We start from the raw sequence: 18,482 nt of genomic DNA on the forward strand, positions 1-18,482 counted from the left end.
GTGGAGGACAATATATGTGGACAAAAAAAGCTTTAAAAATCAGATTAATTAAATGCATGAATTAATCAATACAGTATTTCAACGAGACTATATTTGCACCGCAGTAGCCGCACTGCAAGTGGTTCGTGAATTATTCTAATTTAGGAATAAAGAGACGTATTTTTTGCCTATGATGTGATGATGCTAGTTTATGTGCTTTCAGCTGATACAAGACTGCAATCATGAAATGAACAATTTTAACAGTGTAACAGTCAGTGTTAAGATCAGTGCATTGTAAGATGTAGTCCAAAAAACAACTAGGTAATCCTGAAATAATTTAGACAAAGGCTGTACAAATGTGGCATTGAAACTGTAAAGTATCCACAGAAAGATGCTCCAGGCCATCTGTTTGAGTAGCTGTGGGAGAGAGCTGTTGAGTTCTCCTTGTTTACACATAGCCTATTGGCTGGACTGTTTCAGAGGACAGGAATGGAAAATAATATTCCCCTTTAATGGTCACAGACCTGAGGCAGGGTTCATCACTTCTAATGATGCTAAAGGAAATGCTTAACATGTTCCAACAGAGTTTGCTTCAGCTTTGATGAGTCTCATTGCACTAGTGACTTGTGCTACAGTAGGTTTGTATTCTTAAATAGATCCCTGTGTCACTATCACACTCAATAGTTTTTTTCACATTCAAAATGTCTTTATCAAATCTGGCTAGGAATTCAAAGAGCAAAGACAGGTGTTTCGGGATGGAGATAGACTGCAGCAATGTTGAGGAGTCAAGAAGCGGTTTACAAATACCTCACCCAAAGCCTAAAGTACAGACATGCATTAATTCAGACCTATCTACTAATTGCCAGCTCAAATAGGTGGTACTAGTAACGGCTGCTGTGGTGCAAACTGTAGAGCAGCGCGCACCAGAGTTTCTGCTTCTGTATGCTGGTTTGAGAGTTTGGACAGTCTCCGATCCACAGCAACCATGTCTGGCTCAGGTCCTAGTCATCTTTTATCTGTACTGCTTGAAAAAGATGGATACATCTAAGCATCCATAAATCCATGTTTGTCTTTACTACTGATATTTCAGGTTTACATGTAGACTACCTTTAGGCTGCAGCCCACATGGCTGATGTGCAGGGACAACAGCACGGGCAGGTAGATTAAATTTCTTTAATATGTAATAATAAATGGCATAATCGCCAATTAAGGACGCATGTCTTAAGAATAACACACTGCAAATTAAAGTGACTGACATTTACAAAGATTTCATTGATATATTCCATACAGGGCACGTGTGAACCCACGGTTCCATGGTGTAATGGTTAGCACTCTGGACTTTGAATCCAGCGATCCGAGTTCAAATCTCGGTGGAACCTCACGCTTTTGAGAGGGAAACACTATCTTCACTGTGAATATGTGTAGAGCTGTAAGTACCCACGGCGTTAAAAAGAGGCATATGAATACAACAAACATAAATATGAAGACTTACATTAGGTGAAAATGTTTCATTTAGTACTTTAGGTAGGTATATTTGTTTTGTCAGAATATTACAGGTTATAGAGTGAAATTTAGTCATTTATCCATGTATGTTACTCTGTTTGGAGTGTGCAGAATGCAGGTTTGCCTCGCTTGGTAAAGACAAATATATCCATGTTTTGGATAGGGTAATTGTCGTTTCTGTGGGCAGATAAAGAGTGTTTAAATATTGTTTTTAGCACAATCTCCATCCTCCTCCTCATACTACGTCTGTCACTGTTAAATCGCATTGAATTTCTAGCTATGACCATGCAGTCCATGGCTATAACCCATACAAACAGAACAAAGCTTTTTAAAAACAAAATCTCCGAGTCACTCGTTTTGTAATATATATAATATAATTCTGGCTTTGGTCTGTTTTTCTTTGGGGGGGAGGAGGGCTTTGTGTGCCGTACATTGTAGTTTAACTTCTCATCGCTTTGTGTTGATTATGAAGAATACAGAATAAGCGTAAGCACGCGGAAGTCCTCGGGTCAACGGAACAGCTGGGAGGTGTCTCACGTGTGGATGGTTCCATGGTGTAATGGTTAGCACTCTGGACTCTGAATCCAGCGATCCGAGTTCAAATCTCGGTGGAACCTGAAAGTTTTTCCACGTTTCCTCCTCCTGCGGCTAAACATTTGCAATCAGTTAGTTCGTGAAAAACAGCTGAGCGGTAAAGTAATTTAAGGTGAATGCACACACATCTGACTGTCAACTTGGACGTATCACTCATGTAGTTCATCAACGTTTGTAATTCTTTCCTGGTTTGTAAGATGAATTTGAGATTTTACATGCAGTGTGCAGGTTTTCTCTCTACATCTTTCTGTACCATGAAGTGAGTCTAGAATCTAAATACTACTAACTCCACAGGAGAGAAGGATGTCTGAAATAAAGGATAGACTAGAGCATATTTTCTGTAAATAAGTTAAAAGGCAGTAAAAATCAAGTAGCTACATATTTTATCACCATGTCCTTTTTAATTGTCTCATCTAGGGGTGTGCCATATGTCCTCAGTTCAGTTTTTCAACCGAACAGCTGGGAGGTCCACGTGGGATGTGTGGTTCCATGGTGTAATGGTTAGCACTCTGGACTCTGAATCCAGCGATCCGAGTTCAAATCTCGGTGGGACCTGGTTTTTAAATACTTCATATGCTCTATAGACGTGTTCTGACCACGTATGTTACCGTATCGCAAAGCAGATAGCAGAGTCGTTCGAGTTCAGGGGTAACTTTAACGTATTCTGACAGACTAATAATGACTAATATCCCCTATCAATCAGGGGCAGCGTATTCTGATAGACTAATAATGTTTTTCTTTATATTGCTGACGATCAGCAGCTGTCCCGACGGCACGCCCAACAGCAAGGTTGCACAGATTTATGGGGGTGGAAACGGACCGCGCTTGTGGGTCATACGCATCCGCAGAACCGCATGGTTGGTCTGAAAGCACAGTAAGTAGCACATCTCGATAGGTAGCATAAACCGTGGTTGGAAGATGGTCACAGGTGTCAGTAAACTCAGCTCCTACTGTTGGTGAGTAAAAACGGTGAGTAACATTACAATGATAACCTGCATTTTAAAATGTAATTCAAAGTTAAATACTTTCTTTATTTCACTGCAGGTCCATCAACCAGCTCATGTCATGTCACCCAAGAAGCTGACACTGCTGGTAAGTTATGCGTTTTAGTTAAACCTGTAGAGATGCACTGTCCTTTGCTTTTAAATCAGATCATGTCATGTGGGGAGTGTGTAGTAGCAGTTTTAAAGTACTGATTCTGGAGCAACATTATGGAGCCTCCTTCAAAGTTGCTAGTGTTGAAAAGACTAAAGTCACTTCTTAAAAGGAGCTAAGCTAAGAACACAAGTAATTTCCATTCAGTCAATTTATTTTATATTTCATATAAATATTATTTTATTTCATAGGAGGTCCAACTTCCATCATTGGTGTCATCCAAGACGCTGACAACACTGGTAAGTTTAGGCCTACATCAACAATGAATGAACAATTATTCAGGAACACCCAACGTATGAACAAGTCAACTTACTTAAATTACTTATTTTATGTGTTAATCTTCCTCGTAGGTCTACATGTGCCTAATGAAGTGGAGACTAGTAACATCATGCTTACTACCACACCTGTCTCTCCAGTTTCTACTCCTCCAGTGGATCCAGCTGACTGGCCATCAGTGCTTAATAACCAGTTACACGTTGATGTGGTGAGCAGGGGACCAGCACAGGTTGACAGAGACTTCACATTTCCAAAAAGACAAGATAGACAAGACAAGTCTTCTCTATCATTACATGTTTCATAAAGCACTGATTGACATATTCAAAGAAAAGTGATGCTGTTAACTGTTTGGTAGTTTTGTTTCTTAAACTCTTGTTTGGCTGTTATTAAAGATAATCACTTTATCAGTTTTTTTATTCATCACAAAGTTAATCAGTGTCTACCGGGGCTTACACTGCCATTAAGCTGAGTAACACTGTTGGTATATTTTTATAGTATATATAATAGTATCGAGTATAGTCTTGTTTTTTTTTTTTTTCATCAGAATCAGCTTCATTGCCAAGTAGGTTTAAGACATTTGCTTTGGTGATTTAGTGCTGCACAATAAACATGGCAGGTTTAAGAATATAAGAAAGTTTTGTCAGGTCTTATTTAAAAAGAAGAGATGTTGTTTCTGTGCCTTATATTGTGAAAAAGCACGACAGTCAGAGGGGCCTCCAACAAAATTTTGTTTAGGGCCCCCGAAGGTCCGTGGCCGGCTCTGTGAGTAATGTTGAAACACTCATTTAGCATCTGAATTCCTCATCTCACATGTAATCAGAAAAAAAATTGGTTACAATACTCAAACATCATCAATAAACAGGCCAACATGTAAAACGTGTGCTCTATTGCCAATATAATTTATTGTATTGTTTTGCATTTCTTACTTCTTGTGGATTTTCAGGCTTTGACTTGGACGAAAAACCATAGCACTGAAAATTAGAAAGCCATTTCACTTTATTCTGTTATGCTAAGATAAATTTAAGACTTAAATTTAAGATTAATTTAGCACTGAGCAAACTGTAGCCTATTAAAAGTCTGACAAATGTCCACAGTGAAGTTATGCGGTGTCTGTTTGATTGATCAATGAACTGCTCTTAGGAATGCTGCCTTTAACATTCAGGTTTGGACAATTTAGTTAAAAGAGATGACAGCGTTCAAAATTCATACAACAGTTAGGACAAGGCAGATATGCACTGGCCTGTGCAAAAGTAATGTTTCTCATATCCTTCTCTTCTTGCACTCCGTCGCTGACAACGCCTCTGTCCGACTCCTTCTGCATACACAGCGAGACTTGCGTCATAGGAACTGAATTTGCATCTCATTGAAATGAGCATGATAGTTTCACAAATGTATTTTTTCATAGATGCAGAATACCACTACTTACAGTTTGGAAATGACCAGAATTAGCAATTTCCAAACAAAATGATTGGACACACTCATAATACATAATTAATCACACTGTCAGCCTCGAAAACAATGGCACAACTTGACAAGAAGAAGCTTCAGGACCATAGACTGTATATTCAGGACTCATTTATTTTTTCCCACGTAAACAAGCCTTCACTTCTGCCTGTTGGCCTGCAGGTGGCGCTGCACCATTTGGTGGGAGTGGAAATGTGACGTCACTTCCTGGCGGGGTATCTCAACTGAAAACGGATATAAACAAAACGAGTGACCGATTTAATGCGTTTATTCCTTTTTATATACAGTCTGTGGTTTATTCATAAGTTTGTAACAAGGCTTCGTATGTGACAGCCGCTTTTGTGAAGGTATTATTAAATATTATTAAGTTTTAATTTAGAGTCCGAGTAAGCGATTGACGTAACGTTGGTAAACATAAACCGTCAGAGAAAAGGAGGTATTTTCTGAGAATAACGTAAAGTTACTACCGCTTCATGTGTTTAGGTTTGACCTACCGGCAACGTTAACCTCAATTAAACAAGGTAAGATATTTTATTCATCCTCTGTTCGCTTTAACGTTAATGTGTGGAACCTGCTGAAGGTGCCCACTAACTTTATATCGAAATTAAACTGCTCAACTGAAACAATTCCCGGAGGACTCTTTCATAATATGATCATGGTATAAATTGTAAATTATTACTGTGGATTAATTTACCCAACAGTTTGTAAAGGTGATAAAATTAGCTCCACCTCATCCAGCTACAAATGTCAATAAGTCTATATTGTTTTGTTCATAGTGTGTATATTAGTGTTGTCTATTCTGTAGTTTGTGTCTGATTTTATTTTATTATTATTAATTTATTATTGTGTTATGGTATTATTGTAAGTACATCGTGAGCAATCCTGAGTCAAATTCCTCGTATGTGTACACATACCTTGCAATAAAGCTGATTCTGATTCTGATGTAACGTTAACTGGCTGCCTGTGTGTTAATGCATGTGTGTATATATAATCCTATAATAACGTAACACTAACAGGGACCATTACTTTGCATAAAAAATACTATTTAACTTTATTTAACTTTTGATGTATTACATACACTTTGCTGATCAAAGCAATATGCTATTATAAAGTACAACGCTACTATAAATGAGTAAAAACAGTTGCCTTTCATATATACTAGTTCATTTCTTTATGGCAATTGTATTTCCACTTTTCAGATTAACCTTGTAGTTAGTCAGATTCACCTTAATCTGTTTTCATTTCATATTCTGTGTCATTTTCCTTCATGTTTTTACTTGGATATTAGTTAATGCATTAGCAAATTCAGTAGCACGGGAGAAGTTGTCAATTTTTTGGGTCAACACAATACTAAATTGGTCCTGTGGTTATGCTCCTTGGATCAAAACCAGGCGATCTGGCGTTGATTCATCCCTCCCAGCACCTTTTAGTGTTTTGTGATGGAATCATCTGACAACATGGGGAACTTCAACCACATGGTGGAGGCTGTGGCACTGAATGATGTTCCTGCTCCTGACTGCTCCACTGGACAGAAGGATACCTCCCCGGCAGACATGCTGAGGTTTTTCTGCAAATCTGCTTTAACACTTCTATAATTATTCAGTTTACAATGGCTGATTGCTCGTTTATTTGATGACACTCCCCAACACCAACGTTTAAGACTCATTTCATCCAATGAAAGCACTTTACATCTTGTCATAAGACAATGAATAGAATATTTATTATTGCTGAAGTTACTGTCTTTTCAGAATAAAACAGCAGATGTCCAACCAGTGCTTTGAGATGGCAGTACAGCTCCACGCAGGTATATCATTATGTACATTATTTCCAGCATATTGTATTTTCCTTAAGTACACAAACAAAGAATTAATCTCACGTTTCCTGTAACAGGAAAAAGTAAGAGATCATGCAGTATATCTGAAGCTGAGAGAGACTTGTGAGTATTTGAAATTAGCCTCTTGATGTGGATCCAGAATATAAACCAAACGTAAGGTTAGAGTTCAATTCAAAATTTACACTGTTAACCAACATTTTTCATTAAATGTTGCAGGCCAGATTACGTTGATGAGCTGGAAAAAGTCAAGACAATTCATTTTAACAGCACATTGGCACTGCACAGGTAAGGCATGGATTTTTGTATATAGAAGTATAAATAATACAGAAGCAGTGAACATTTGGTTAACCTTTCATCAACATATCTTTTGATTTTTCTGGTGTGTTTCAGAATGCAGATGTGGCACGCTATTGGAGAAAAACTGAAACAGAATGATTCAGAGGCAGAGTGAGTCAATTCAAAACATTTTGAAACAACTGACATTTATATAGGTGATTTTGATGATTGTGTCATATACTTGTGTTTTTCTCAGTGCCCTGAAAGCTGTCAGTGATCGCTGCATGACTCTTTGTTCACGCATAAAACAACTTCAGCAAGTAAGCAGCCTTATTATTCACTGTGTGTATGTAATGTTTACATATGTATAAAATTGTTTTATGATTTTGCCTTGAAATCAGATAAAATGGCACTGTGTGCTTTGTGTATGTTTAGCTGCTGTCTGTGGATGCCAAATCAGATGCCAAATTTGTTGTTAGGCTAGTGAAAAAATTTCTCATAGCAGATAAACATGTTTCTGCAAGCCAGAGAATTATGTTTGGTCCAGCAGGTGTGTGGTGTCCAATTACCCCTGTAGGCCCCGGACTTATTTAGATAAAGCAATGTTTTGCTTTGGTAAAATAATTTTACTAGGTCCTAAGTGCCACGACCAACCATCAGCACCAACTGGTTTCCCTGAAAAACTCAATGACATAACCCACTTGCCACTGTTGATGCAGTGTGTGGTACTATATAATCAGTCATAATAATATCACCTTGTTCTTGGTGACCTGTTGACTATAAATGTGTTTACAGTTGTTGATCAGATTTGAGAGGAGGAATTGAATTGAAAGATAGTGTTGTGTGAAATTGAGATAATTACTTCCGGATTCCCTTATGTTGGGTTAACAGGAGACAAGAGATCTTCAAGATGACATCACAGAAATACAGAAGAAGAGGCTTGGTATGTTTTACAATGAAAAAGTATATTTAGACTGTGATTTAGTTTTTCCACAGTACAGTTTTTTTTTGTTGTTGTTGTGTTTGTTTGTTTTTTTGACAAATTGCTTTTCGGTTTGTGTAGAGATGAAGCGGCTCACGCATGAGAAAATGAAAGAGATGGAAGACTTGATGTCCAAGAAAGAGCACCCAGATATAGAGAAGTACAAAGCTGCGTTGGAGAAAGGCCAGGCGAACCTGGAGAAGTATAAAAAGATGGCCATCATGACACAGAACGTACTCAGGGTAAATTGTGCGGGAATTGTGTGAAAGAAAATACATTGTCTGTTAGTAAGATTTTTGGAAATGGGTAATGCATATTAGCAGCTGGTGCGTTAATGTAAGTGTTTCCTTTCAGGGCATCCTCTTGGCCTGTAAAGTCAACTGGCTGGATGATCCCAAACTTCGAGACATCGCCATGACACTGGAGGAATTTCCCATCTCTGACTAGAGCATGAATCGATTTATGTCATCTGTATATATTTTCTGTATTGTACCGTCTAATAAATAATCATCAAAACTGTTAAAACCAAGTATTGTGATTTATTTGTTAAAGCAGTGTAGAGCAGCTGCCACTAGGGGGCGACACAGGAGGAAATGTTGTGAAGCTACTGCACAGCTTGTCAGTGAAGAAGAAAGCTGGTTTACACGTGTTTACCGACACCAGAAAGATAGGTTTTGAATAATTGTTTCAAATTTAAGTTTTTTGGATCTGGATTGAAATAAAACCAAACAAAAATGCCGAAGGTCAAGGCGGAGAAGAAAAGCAGGCAGCACCAAGAGGTCAAAAACCAAGGTACGTTTTGTTCAAGGGAGGAGAAAACGTTAGCATGATGGCAAACACCACTGTCAGCTGCTGGAAGAAAATGGATTTTAAAGTCTAAGTCCGTCGTTACACCGCAACAACACATCGAGCAGCTTTCTAAAGACCACCTATTAATGAGAATTGTAGTTGGCACGTATGTCGCCTACATGAAATATTTGTTTACGTAAGCCAGTAACGCTCGTGATTAAGACTGACGCCTCTACAGCCTTAAAACCACTGAAATCGTTATACAATATATATAATACAATGCCATATTCTAAAGAAGTACAATCTGCATAGCTGGGAAAACCCATAGACTGTATATAAAATGGGAATACCTCATCAAATACAAAAATGTCTGCTTAGTTTATAAGATTATCCACAGCTTAGCTCCCCTTTCCCTGTCTTGCCTCATCAACTGCAAATCAACAGAGTTACTAGAGGTGCAGCTAGAAGGGGCTGCAGTAGTACCACTATCAATAAAGATAGTCCCTGTCCTATTGCTCATGTTTAGGGTAAGGTTAAGAAATGGCTTATTGAAAACCAACAATGTTAATACTGATTGAACGTCGTCACTCCTCAATCCTCAGAAAGTTCATCAGCAAAATTCACAATTTTAAAGCACGTATGTCAGTATTTATGATCAGTGGTGAATAAGTATGGTTGATCAGCATACTTGCCAACCTCCAGACATCATAGCTGAAATTAAGTCATTTAATAGCTCCTGTGTTTCAGCAAGTTTTGTTCAAAACTTATTATATATATTAGTAATATTACGAGAATAAAGTCATATTTTAGAAAAATCTCGACACACTGCAGTTCAAACTTTTTACAAGTCGAAATAGTAAACGTGTTCATATGACTCCAGGCAACCTTTTTATTATGACCCTAATACTCCTTTTAGTTAGTCTACAATTCTCTTGCTAATTTGCTGCTGCCTGATTTTTTGTGTTTGACTGTACCAAATACTTTGACTAGACACTGACGGACATTACATTACATTTTCAAAATTATTTCTAGGGACAATTCAGTAGTTGCTGGACATTGGTAGGGCTATTTCTCTATTTTAGTTTACTTTCTGACAGAAATGTAGTAAATATATATCAGATGTATATAAACATGCAGTGTAAGGTCTTACTCTCTGCATGTTTAACCCAGAACTCTACTGAACATCACAGTTTGCGCCTCAACTCCTCTCTTCAGCCACACTATCTTTTACCGTCTCACATAACTCAATAAATACATGGCCTTTTACTACCTTTTTAAAAATATAAAAATTAAAAAAATATTGTATAGCCTCCAAGCTGAAGTTTTAGATGTTCAGATGGTAAAAGACATCAATTAATCAATAATAGAAGTTAAAAAAAAAACAACTAAATGGCCAAAAGGCTTCAAAACAGTCGTCCACAAACCAATGGGTGATGACATAGTGGCTACGTCCACTTCTTTTATACAGTCTATGATGTAGTCGCCGTGACATCACTCATGGGTTTCCAAAGAGCCGTTGACGCTCAGGCTGCGTTTCATTAGTCGTTCAACATGATCACATTGACTTCCCCGCCGCCATCTGAAGTGCTGTTTCATTTGTCTGTGAAACTGAAGTGAACTTGGTGAGATCAACAACGATGGTCACCCCAGAGGTGTATTTCACCCACAATACAAGAAAATACATCCATGGTTAGGTGTCAGTTATGTTGTAGGCTACATAAAACTCCTGTTGCGTAGTTAGCATTTAGTTTCTGATATAGAAAATCTCATTGATAGCTTGATGTTTTACTGAAAAATGTGATTGAATTAATTGCAGTTATTATTGTGCGATTTCTTCCAACATTGTCTGTAAACACATGGGGAAAAATGCTGTTTTGCAAGATATAGTTAAGATAATCATGATACAGGATCAGAAACTGATGCAGCAAATTACACAGACCTTACATATCCACAGAAGATGTCCTCACCTCATTGAAATAAGTCTGCAGCTGCAGCAGTATAGCACTGATGCTTCGTTCCAGTCAAAGTCAGAATTGGAAGTTGAAATTTACTACTTTCAACCTCCAATTGTTCCAGGTGCACGACACCAAACGTAAACAAAAAAACATGGCTGACCATGACAAACTCCTGTTTTCTTGCGTACGCACAGTTGAACTCTCTGGTGTTAATTAAAAGTTTTAATGAAAATGAGTGACATAAATATATGCTACTCATTAACTGTCTAGCTGCAGCGGTTGGTAATCTGCAGAAGTTAGTAAATGTTGTGTAATGTTTTGAAATTTCTTGACATTTTTTGATGTTTTTCCGGTGTAACTTTTGAGCAGAGAAGATTACTTTGAATTTTTTCAGTAACCAGCTACCTAATAACATTAGCGACATATTTTGACATCAATTGACATAAAGGGCAGATTTTATTATATGATAGTATGAATGTGTCGATTCAAGGAAATGCAGTATTTGGCACATTAGCGTTTGCTTCAGTTTTCAGCCCTGGAGGTTGCCGCTTGGACAAAACATTGTAATGCAACATGGTGGGCAAATTGTCTTAAGCCTATTTATGCGAGAGGCCTTGACTTTGACTTCTCTTGCAGGGATCATGTTCAACACCGGCATTGGCCAGCACATCCTGAAGAATCCATTGATTGTCAATGGGATCATTGAGAAGGTACGCTGTACTCGTGCACTGTGGTACTGAAAAGTTAAATGCACACAAACATCATAAAACATCATAAACAAAGACAATCACGGCGTTCCTAAGCCATGGTTGTGGCTGTGTTTTTCAGGCTGCTCTGAGGCCGACAGATGTGGTTCTGGAGGTGGGACCTGGTACTGGTAACATGACAGTGAAATTGTTGGAAAAAGCCAAGAAGGTGAGAGCATCCAAGTGTTTTCATGCTTGCTTTTTTGCTAACACTCCTGAAACTACAAACATATACGCATAAACCTCTTAATAATCAGATGGACATCAGAGTTGACCCTGATTGTGTAATCAATGTGTCTAATTATTTAAAACTGCTGTTTGTGTGTTGCTTGATCAGAATTCAGAAGCACCATTTTGACATTATGTCCAGTTTGCACGTCTCATTCACTCTCTCTCTCTCTCTTCTGTTGTGATCTTTGTGTTTTTTTTGCTGTGTCCGCAGAAGTCACAGTTCAGTGTTGACAGAAATTGCTATCTTTGCAGGTGGTGGCCTGTGAGTTGGACTGCAGATTAGTGGCTGAACTTCAGAAAAGAGTGCAGTGCACGTGAGTGGAGACAGCAGCACTGTGCTGCCACATATATATCAGTATCTGAAATTAAATAAAAAAGTGAGTATGTGATCTAATAAAAGGACATTTTGTTTTCCAACAGACCCATGCAGACCAAACTTCAAATATTAGTTGGAGATGTTCTAAAAACAGATTTGCCATTCTTTGACGTCTGTGTGGCTAATTTACCTTACCAGGTAAAGACGTGTTTCCTCCACACTGCTAACAGTTGATTCAATGTCATTCAATACCTTTAGCTTAAACTTGACTTCACTTAATTGTGCAGATTTCGTCACCGTTTGTCTTCAAGCTCCTGCTGCATCGACCTTTCTTCAGGTAAGAAACAACCAGGGTGGGTGGGGTCTGTGGCGTGGGTGGGGTCTGTGGTCTCTCTGGCTGCGGGTGGGATGGGGGCGGTTTGCGCCGGCTGGCATCTCTCCTGTGCAGCGCATTACTTGGCTGTTGTGTGCCGCTAGTTAGATTGGTAGCGGGGTAGTGTTGATTGGCTCATCTGTAGGTCATTATTGGCTTGCGTGCTTGTCGGGGGTTGGGGGCATCGGGTGCGGGCCTGGACTGGGCTGGTGTGCGGCTCTGTCCTGTGTGCATGCTGTGCATCCTGATAATTGCATTTCGGTTCTCTGAGGGGTCTGGCGACTGGTTGTTGGAGGGGTGGGGGACCGGGAAGAAGGGGTTGACGGGGTGGGTTGGGGGTGCGGGCTGGTCCTTTTTGAGCTGGTTGGGGGGTGTCCCGGCAAGGACGGGGGATTGTTGGACTTTGGGTTGGGGCTGCACTGACCTGCCTCGGGAGTGTGTGTGGGGGGTCTGGGGCACGGGGCTTTGGGGCCTCTGGGTCTGGGGCGGGTCTGCGCCCTGGGGATGGGCGGGGTTGTCGCTGACTCTGGGGTGCTGCCGGTGCTAGAGGGGCTCTTGCTATAAGCCCTGGGCGGGAGGGACCTGGCGTCCTCCTGCTTAGGGGGGTGGGGGATGGGACTGAATAAATGATGGGGCCAGTCAGGAATCTGGTCTTCTAGCCTCCCTATGACCTCCTTCACCTTTCCCCCTTTGGTCATGTCTCACAACATACACCCTTAGGACTCTGGGGGGTGGGGCTGCTTTATTGCGGCCTCGCACTTCTTCCTCCCACACTGCCTGCCTCTCAATTTTAATTACACATTAGACACAGAGGGCTTGGGGGGTGGGAGGGGCACGATGGGAGGCTCCACTACCTGACAGTTGTGGGGTGCCTGTGTCACAACTACCCTCCAATTTTAGTTGCACCTTAGTTACCACACACCTTATCTTTACTCCACCATACAACACTTCACAATCCATGACATGCATCCAACACAAAACAATACATTTACAGAGGCAGGCAGAGGGGTTGAAGGAGTGGGGGAGATTCTCATTGGCCTCGTGTCCTACCCCTGGAGCCCCGGGCGTCGGGGGTGCTGTGGGGTTGGTGACGGCCTTGCCTGATCTGGGGTGGATTGGGGGTTCAGGGCTCCCCTGGCGTGGGGGCCGCCCTTGACCTAGGGTTCCGGGGACTCGGGCTTGTGGCCTTTGCTCATTTCTGGGCGGGTGGTGTGTCCCTGGGCCTGGGGGCCCGTTGTCTCCTCTCCTGGGCCCTCTTCGGCAGAGGTGAGGCTCCCGCTGCTTCCCCCTGCCAGCTCTCTCACGGTGGGGGCATTCGGGAGTCTCTGGGGCGCATGGCCGGTGTTGTCGGGGTAGGTTTTGGTGCTCCTCCTTGGGGGTGCTTGACTGGGGGGGCTGGGCCCCTGTCCGGGGATGAGATTGGCCTCGGGGGCTGCTGTCACTGCCTGCACTGTAGGGAGGGATGCCTCTGGCTGGGCTGGGGGTCCGTTGGCCTGGTTCTCCCGCGTTATCGCTCCCTGGCGGCAGGGAGCTTCCCGGCACGGCTTTCTACTGTTATTCCTTTGGGCGGGGTACAGCTTCCCCTGGGACATGCGGTCTGGGGTCCTTTGCGCTTTGGGGGGTCGCAGGGTGTCCTGGCTTCTGGGGGTGGGGGTCTCTGCCTCGTTGCTGGTTTGGCTGGTGTTGCATGGCGGCCGGGGGGCGCACTGGGCATGGGGGATGTCGGCTGGCGCCGGCGGCCTTAGTTTTTCCAGGTGGTTGGGGGGACGGCGGACTTTTATTGGCGGGTGCACGGTGACCTGTGCGGCGTGTTTGCTGCCGGGCTGGGACTTGCTGCTGGTGTTTCTCTCCGTTGGCTTTCGCTGTCGTGTTGTTCCGTTTGCTCTCTCTCGTTTGCCCGACATCGCACGCGGGATTCGCGGGGGGCTGCCGGGCATTGGGTGTTGCCGTGCTCGCGCAGTGTGCGCGTTGGGCTCGTCACTTGTGCATTGGTGTTGATGATTGCGTGGCATTTGGGCATTTTGGTTGTTTGCTGCACGGCGGTGGGGGGGGGGAGCACTGGTCTATGTTGTGTGCGCGCCGCGGTCGGTCCGGGCGCTGCTCTTCCGCGGGTTAAGCTTTTTGCGTTCCGTCGGCATTAGTTTGTCAACTGGCATTTGGGTCGGGGTCTTCTGCGTTTGCATCGCGGTGCATCTGGGAGTCTTTGTTTTTTATTTTATTTGATTTAGTCTTTTTCTTTCTCCCACCCCTATTGCTACTGGGGTTCTTGCCTGCCTGTTACAGTCGTGGCGTCCCACTCTCACTAACAACTACATTCTTTAACAGGCTTATGCGCACACACATGTACACACACACACATACAGACACATTCACCCACACGCACACAGACACACACAGACACAAACAAACTTAGGTTGTCCCTGGTAGAATTATTCCTGATGCCTTTCTTTCAGTTACTTATTTAAATTAATTATTATTCCAGCTCTCGTGGCTGTGTTGTGTTGCTTATTTAGTGTGTGTGACTGTTTCTTGTTTTCATTGTTCTCTTAGTTGTCTTAATATGTCAGCTGTTTATTGCTGCTGTTCGGCTGGTTGTCTTTTACTATAATTATTATTATTTTGTTTGTTTTTGTTTTTGTTTGTGTTTGTTTGTTGTTGTTGTTTTTCTCCTCCCCAAGCCCCCCTCTTTGTTCTATTGCAGGTTTCCCGGTGACAAATCAATACATAATTAAATAAATAATAAAACAGACAAAGGAGTATTTTAATACTCTCTTGTTAAAGTAAAATCTGTCTGGCACAATATGGTATCCAGGTCATTATACTCTATACCAGGCTGCTGGGCAGGACAGGTTTTAAAAAAAAAAAAAAAAAGAAACAACCAGAGGCCCACTGAGAGTTTTTAAGTATGTTGCTCATTTGTTCACGTTGAGCGTTTAGCACCTCCTTTTTTGTTTCACTTTTGTTCAGGTGTGCCGTGTTGATGTTCCAGAGAGAGTTTGCCATGCGACTGGTTGCCAGCCCTGGAGACAAGCTGTACTGCAGACTGTCCATCAACACACAACTACTGGCTCGCGTAGACCATCTCATGAAGGTCAGTGTGCATTTTCTGGTGTTTGCTCTATTGACATGGCAACATCATGTCAGTGTCTTTTCCTGGTCTCTGTGATGATGTTTCCCCCTTGTTCAGGTAGGGAAGAATAATTTCCGTCCTCCTCCAAAAGTGGAGTCAAGTGTTGTCAGGATAGAACCGAAAAATCCTCCTCCTCCAGTTAACTTCCAGGTGAGTTTTGACTTTATTAATAGATAATTCCGGGGCGAATGCAGTTTGTCAAAAGAAACAGGAGATAGATTGTAGATAATTGTTGTTTTCTTTTCCCAACAAGGAGTGGGATGGCCTTGTCAGAATAGCCTTCGTAAGGAAAAACAAAACCCTCAGTGCAGCTTTCAAGTGAGTACCTGCCTGCTGCAAATGCTGCCACTATAATCCACGTCTGCTCTGTCAAAAGAGAAAAAGACACTGATCATGTTGGTTTATAATTTCCAGGTCCACTGCGGTAGAACAGCTGCTGGAAAAGAACTATAGAATTCACTGCTCTGTACACAATGTGGTGAGTCGTGGTGTAGTTTCAAATCATGTTGGACTCTCAGTCAGTGTTGCTACTTATAAACACACGTTTGGAAAATGCATCAGCCAGTTTTAGATCTAAAGTCTTGTGCTCCATCTTGACAGGAAGTCCCAGCAGACTTCAGTATCAGCAAGAAGATTGAGAGCGTTTTGCAGGAGGCAGATTTTTGTGAGAAGAGAGCCAGGTCCATGGACATTGATGACTTCATGGTGTAAGTTGAACATCTAATACTTATTGGTTTTTTCCAGCTTTTTTCTCCAAATAATCTAATGGGTCTGTTTTTACCTGTTTTAATTATGAGTGTTTTCTTCACCCACAGGCTGCTTCATGCATTCAACTCTGCAGGGATCCACTTTTCTTGAACCGTAGAGGGAACTGAAGGGAACAAGTCTATGAATCGTACGTTCTGCCTTTATGATGAGAGGGGAAAGAAATAGATTGTCTGATTGATATTTCCTCCTCTGGAGCTTTTCTTGGAGGAACTGAATTTCAAATGTTGCAGTAGTTGGATGAAATATATACAAAGAACATTGGAGAATACATTTGAAGAGCTCATATTGAGTGTGCTATTTTACCCTTTTGAGAATAGCTAATGTGTATGGACAACTTTCAGCAGAGGGAAGCTGTAATAAGCCCTCTTCGTTGTTTAAGGAACTGTCAGTGTGTGTGAGAGTTAAGTCATTGAAAATAATCTGTAATGGATGATTATTCTAATCTAAAAGCAATCTACAGTTTGTTTAAACTATGCCATAATTACCTAACTGTGGGAAAGGTAAATATTTAACAAGTGTACATGGCACTAGTGGTTGCAGTCTGCTAAAATAAATTCAGATTTTCCACAAGTTCTTTCTCTGTCAACGCTGTTCTTCACACTGACTGCAACCATCGATTATATCCTCATTGATTGATTCCAGAGCCCGAAGTGATTTATCCAAATAGCTTGTTTTATCCAACCAATGTACCAAAACCAAAAGATATTGAATTTAAAATGATATGAGAAAGAGGGAAAGTAACAAATATCACATTCTTTGGAGGCAGTGATCAGATCTTGCCTCAGTACATTACTGGTGCTTTGAGAAGTCGTTACTGTCTTGTTGTCTGCTTTAAGTGTGACATCATTGTTCTCGTCACAGTGCAAAACTACTATTTAGGTGTTGAATGTCTTCATCAAAAGTGTTCGTATGCTTTCGTGTCCCCCTCAACATGGATGGTAGAGATGAATGTCATCAGCGTTTATTCCCTACTATGGTCCATAGACTGTATATAAGAACCGATGGTCACAGTCAGTAAAGACATCTCTGGCTGATTGTATTTTATTTTCAAAGTCTGTACCGGAAAGTGTTAAATGCTATTGTATCACGCTTTGAAGCGTTGGTGGTTGTCATGAGAGCGTTTTAAGTTTACACTGCCCCCTGTGGTCATACCTTGTAACTACACTTCTGTGTTTTATTTTAAATCTCCACCAACAAACACACTGATACTTGACCTTAGTGCATATGCATGAATTATATTGCAAAATGCGAGACAGCAAGCCAAAAATAAATGTTAACTTGCCACTGTCAGGAGAGCAACGTTACACCTTACTGTTAATGTCCTCTAGTGGTAACAATGCAGAGCATCGTACATACATCGTTATTTTTCCTTTCATTTTAACATTTCATTTCAAAAGTCTTTACTGTAAAATGGTAATATGTTAAATCTTGACTCTTGGTACACCAGTGGACACAATGTGTAACTACACTGTCTAAAGTGATGGGTTTTTCTGAATGTTTTTTCCACCTACTGCAATACTACATTATTGTTTTTCTGATCATCATTTGTGTGTTTGTATTCGTAAATTAAACTGGTCATTCTCCACCAGCAGCAATACAGGTGTGGCTGACTGTGACCACTAGAGGGCAGAATTTCTCAGGATCATAAATGCACAAATACAGCATGGAAGCAGACTAGCACTTTATATAAAAATAAATATATAGCACATTGTGACCACTATATTTCCGTGGCCTGCATATGTAAAAACACCCCCAAGTATGTATTGCATACAGTTTCCATATCTCAAAGAATTAGCTGAGGCAATCAGTACTTATTCTATTAGTACTAGTATTCTATTTTTATTTTATAAACTCATAATTTATCTTTTATTTGACGTTTCTAATTACTGATATGTCTTTTTGCTGCTGAAGCACAAGAATTTCTCCTCATGGAGGATTTTTATCTTGTCGCTTGTGAAGAATGTGCAGTTGTAGGTACTCAGTGTGACCGCTAGAGGGCAACAAACAGGCATGGCGACAGGTGACGCCGCTGGTGTCAAGGTAGACAATAGTCTTACTTAGTGCTTCCGGTGAAACCTTTCACAATAGAACTTGTGCATTTTTCTTAACCG

The 18,482-nt window shown here is 41.1% G+C and overlaps 2 protein-coding genes and 3 non-coding genes across 6 annotated transcripts; all 5 read left to right on the plus strand.

The window, feature by feature from the left end:
• Positions 1-1,286: 1,286 nt before the first annotated feature.
• Positions 1,287-1,358, plus strand: trnaq-uug. The gene has a single exon. It is a non-coding gene; the product is annotated as a tRNA-Gln (tRNA).
• Positions 1,359-2,027: 669 nt separating this feature from the next.
• Positions 2,028-2,099, plus strand: trnaq-cug. Its single transcript has one exon. It is a non-coding gene; the product is annotated as a tRNA-Gln (tRNA).
• Positions 2,100-2,559: 460 nt separating this feature from the next.
• trnaq-cug lies at positions 2,560-2,631 on the plus strand. Its single transcript has one exon. It is a non-coding gene; the product is annotated as a tRNA-Gln (tRNA).
• Positions 2,632-5,176: 2,545 nt separating this feature from the next.
• On the plus strand, positions 5,177-8,591 carry cenph (centromere protein H). Of its 2 annotated transcripts, XM_038704059.1 has the most exons (11): positions 5,177-5,318; positions 5,455-5,492; positions 6,363-6,532; positions 6,720-6,775; positions 6,862-6,907; positions 7,022-7,090; positions 7,196-7,252; positions 7,338-7,401; positions 7,973-8,024; positions 8,145-8,305; positions 8,418-8,556. In XM_038704059.1, exons 3-11 carry the CDS (start codon positions 6,411-6,413, stop codon positions 8,508-8,510), a joined length of 720 nt encoding a protein of 239 aa, XP_038559987.1. In that variant the 5' UTR covers positions 5,177-5,318; positions 5,455-5,492; positions 6,363-6,410; the 3' UTR covers positions 8,511-8,556. The 2 variants fall into 2 exon arrangements, with proteins under 2 accessions (XP_038559987.1, XP_038559988.1); XM_038704060.1 differs by having other exon boundaries at positions 5,192-5,492; positions 8,418-8,591.
• A 78-nt stretch (positions 8,592-8,669) lies between these two features.
• Positions 8,670-17,966, plus strand: dimt1l (DIM1 dimethyladenosine transferase 1-like (S. cerevisiae)). The gene is made up of 12 exons (XM_038704058.1): positions 8,670-8,855; positions 11,444-11,517; positions 11,636-11,722; positions 12,037-12,098; positions 12,205-12,298; positions 12,388-12,437; positions 15,441-15,564; positions 15,661-15,753; positions 15,857-15,921; positions 16,018-16,081; positions 16,204-16,310; positions 16,419-17,966. Exons 1-12 carry the CDS (start codon positions 8,798-8,800, stop codon positions 16,459-16,461), a joined length of 921 nt encoding a protein of 306 aa, XP_038559986.1. The 5' UTR covers positions 8,670-8,797; the 3' UTR covers positions 16,462-17,966.
• The last annotated feature ends 516 nt before the right edge of the window (positions 17,967-18,482 follow it).

This window comes from Micropterus salmoides, unplaced genomic scaffold (genome assembly GCF_014851395.1).
Source record: "Micropterus salmoides isolate LMB-PRFRI ecotype aquatic unplaced genomic scaffold, ASM1485139v1 Ms_hic_scaffold_7, whole genome shotgun sequence".
In the NCBI taxonomy this organism is placed as follows: domain Eukaryota; kingdom Metazoa; phylum Chordata; class Actinopteri; order Centrarchiformes; family Centrarchidae; genus Micropterus; species Micropterus salmoides.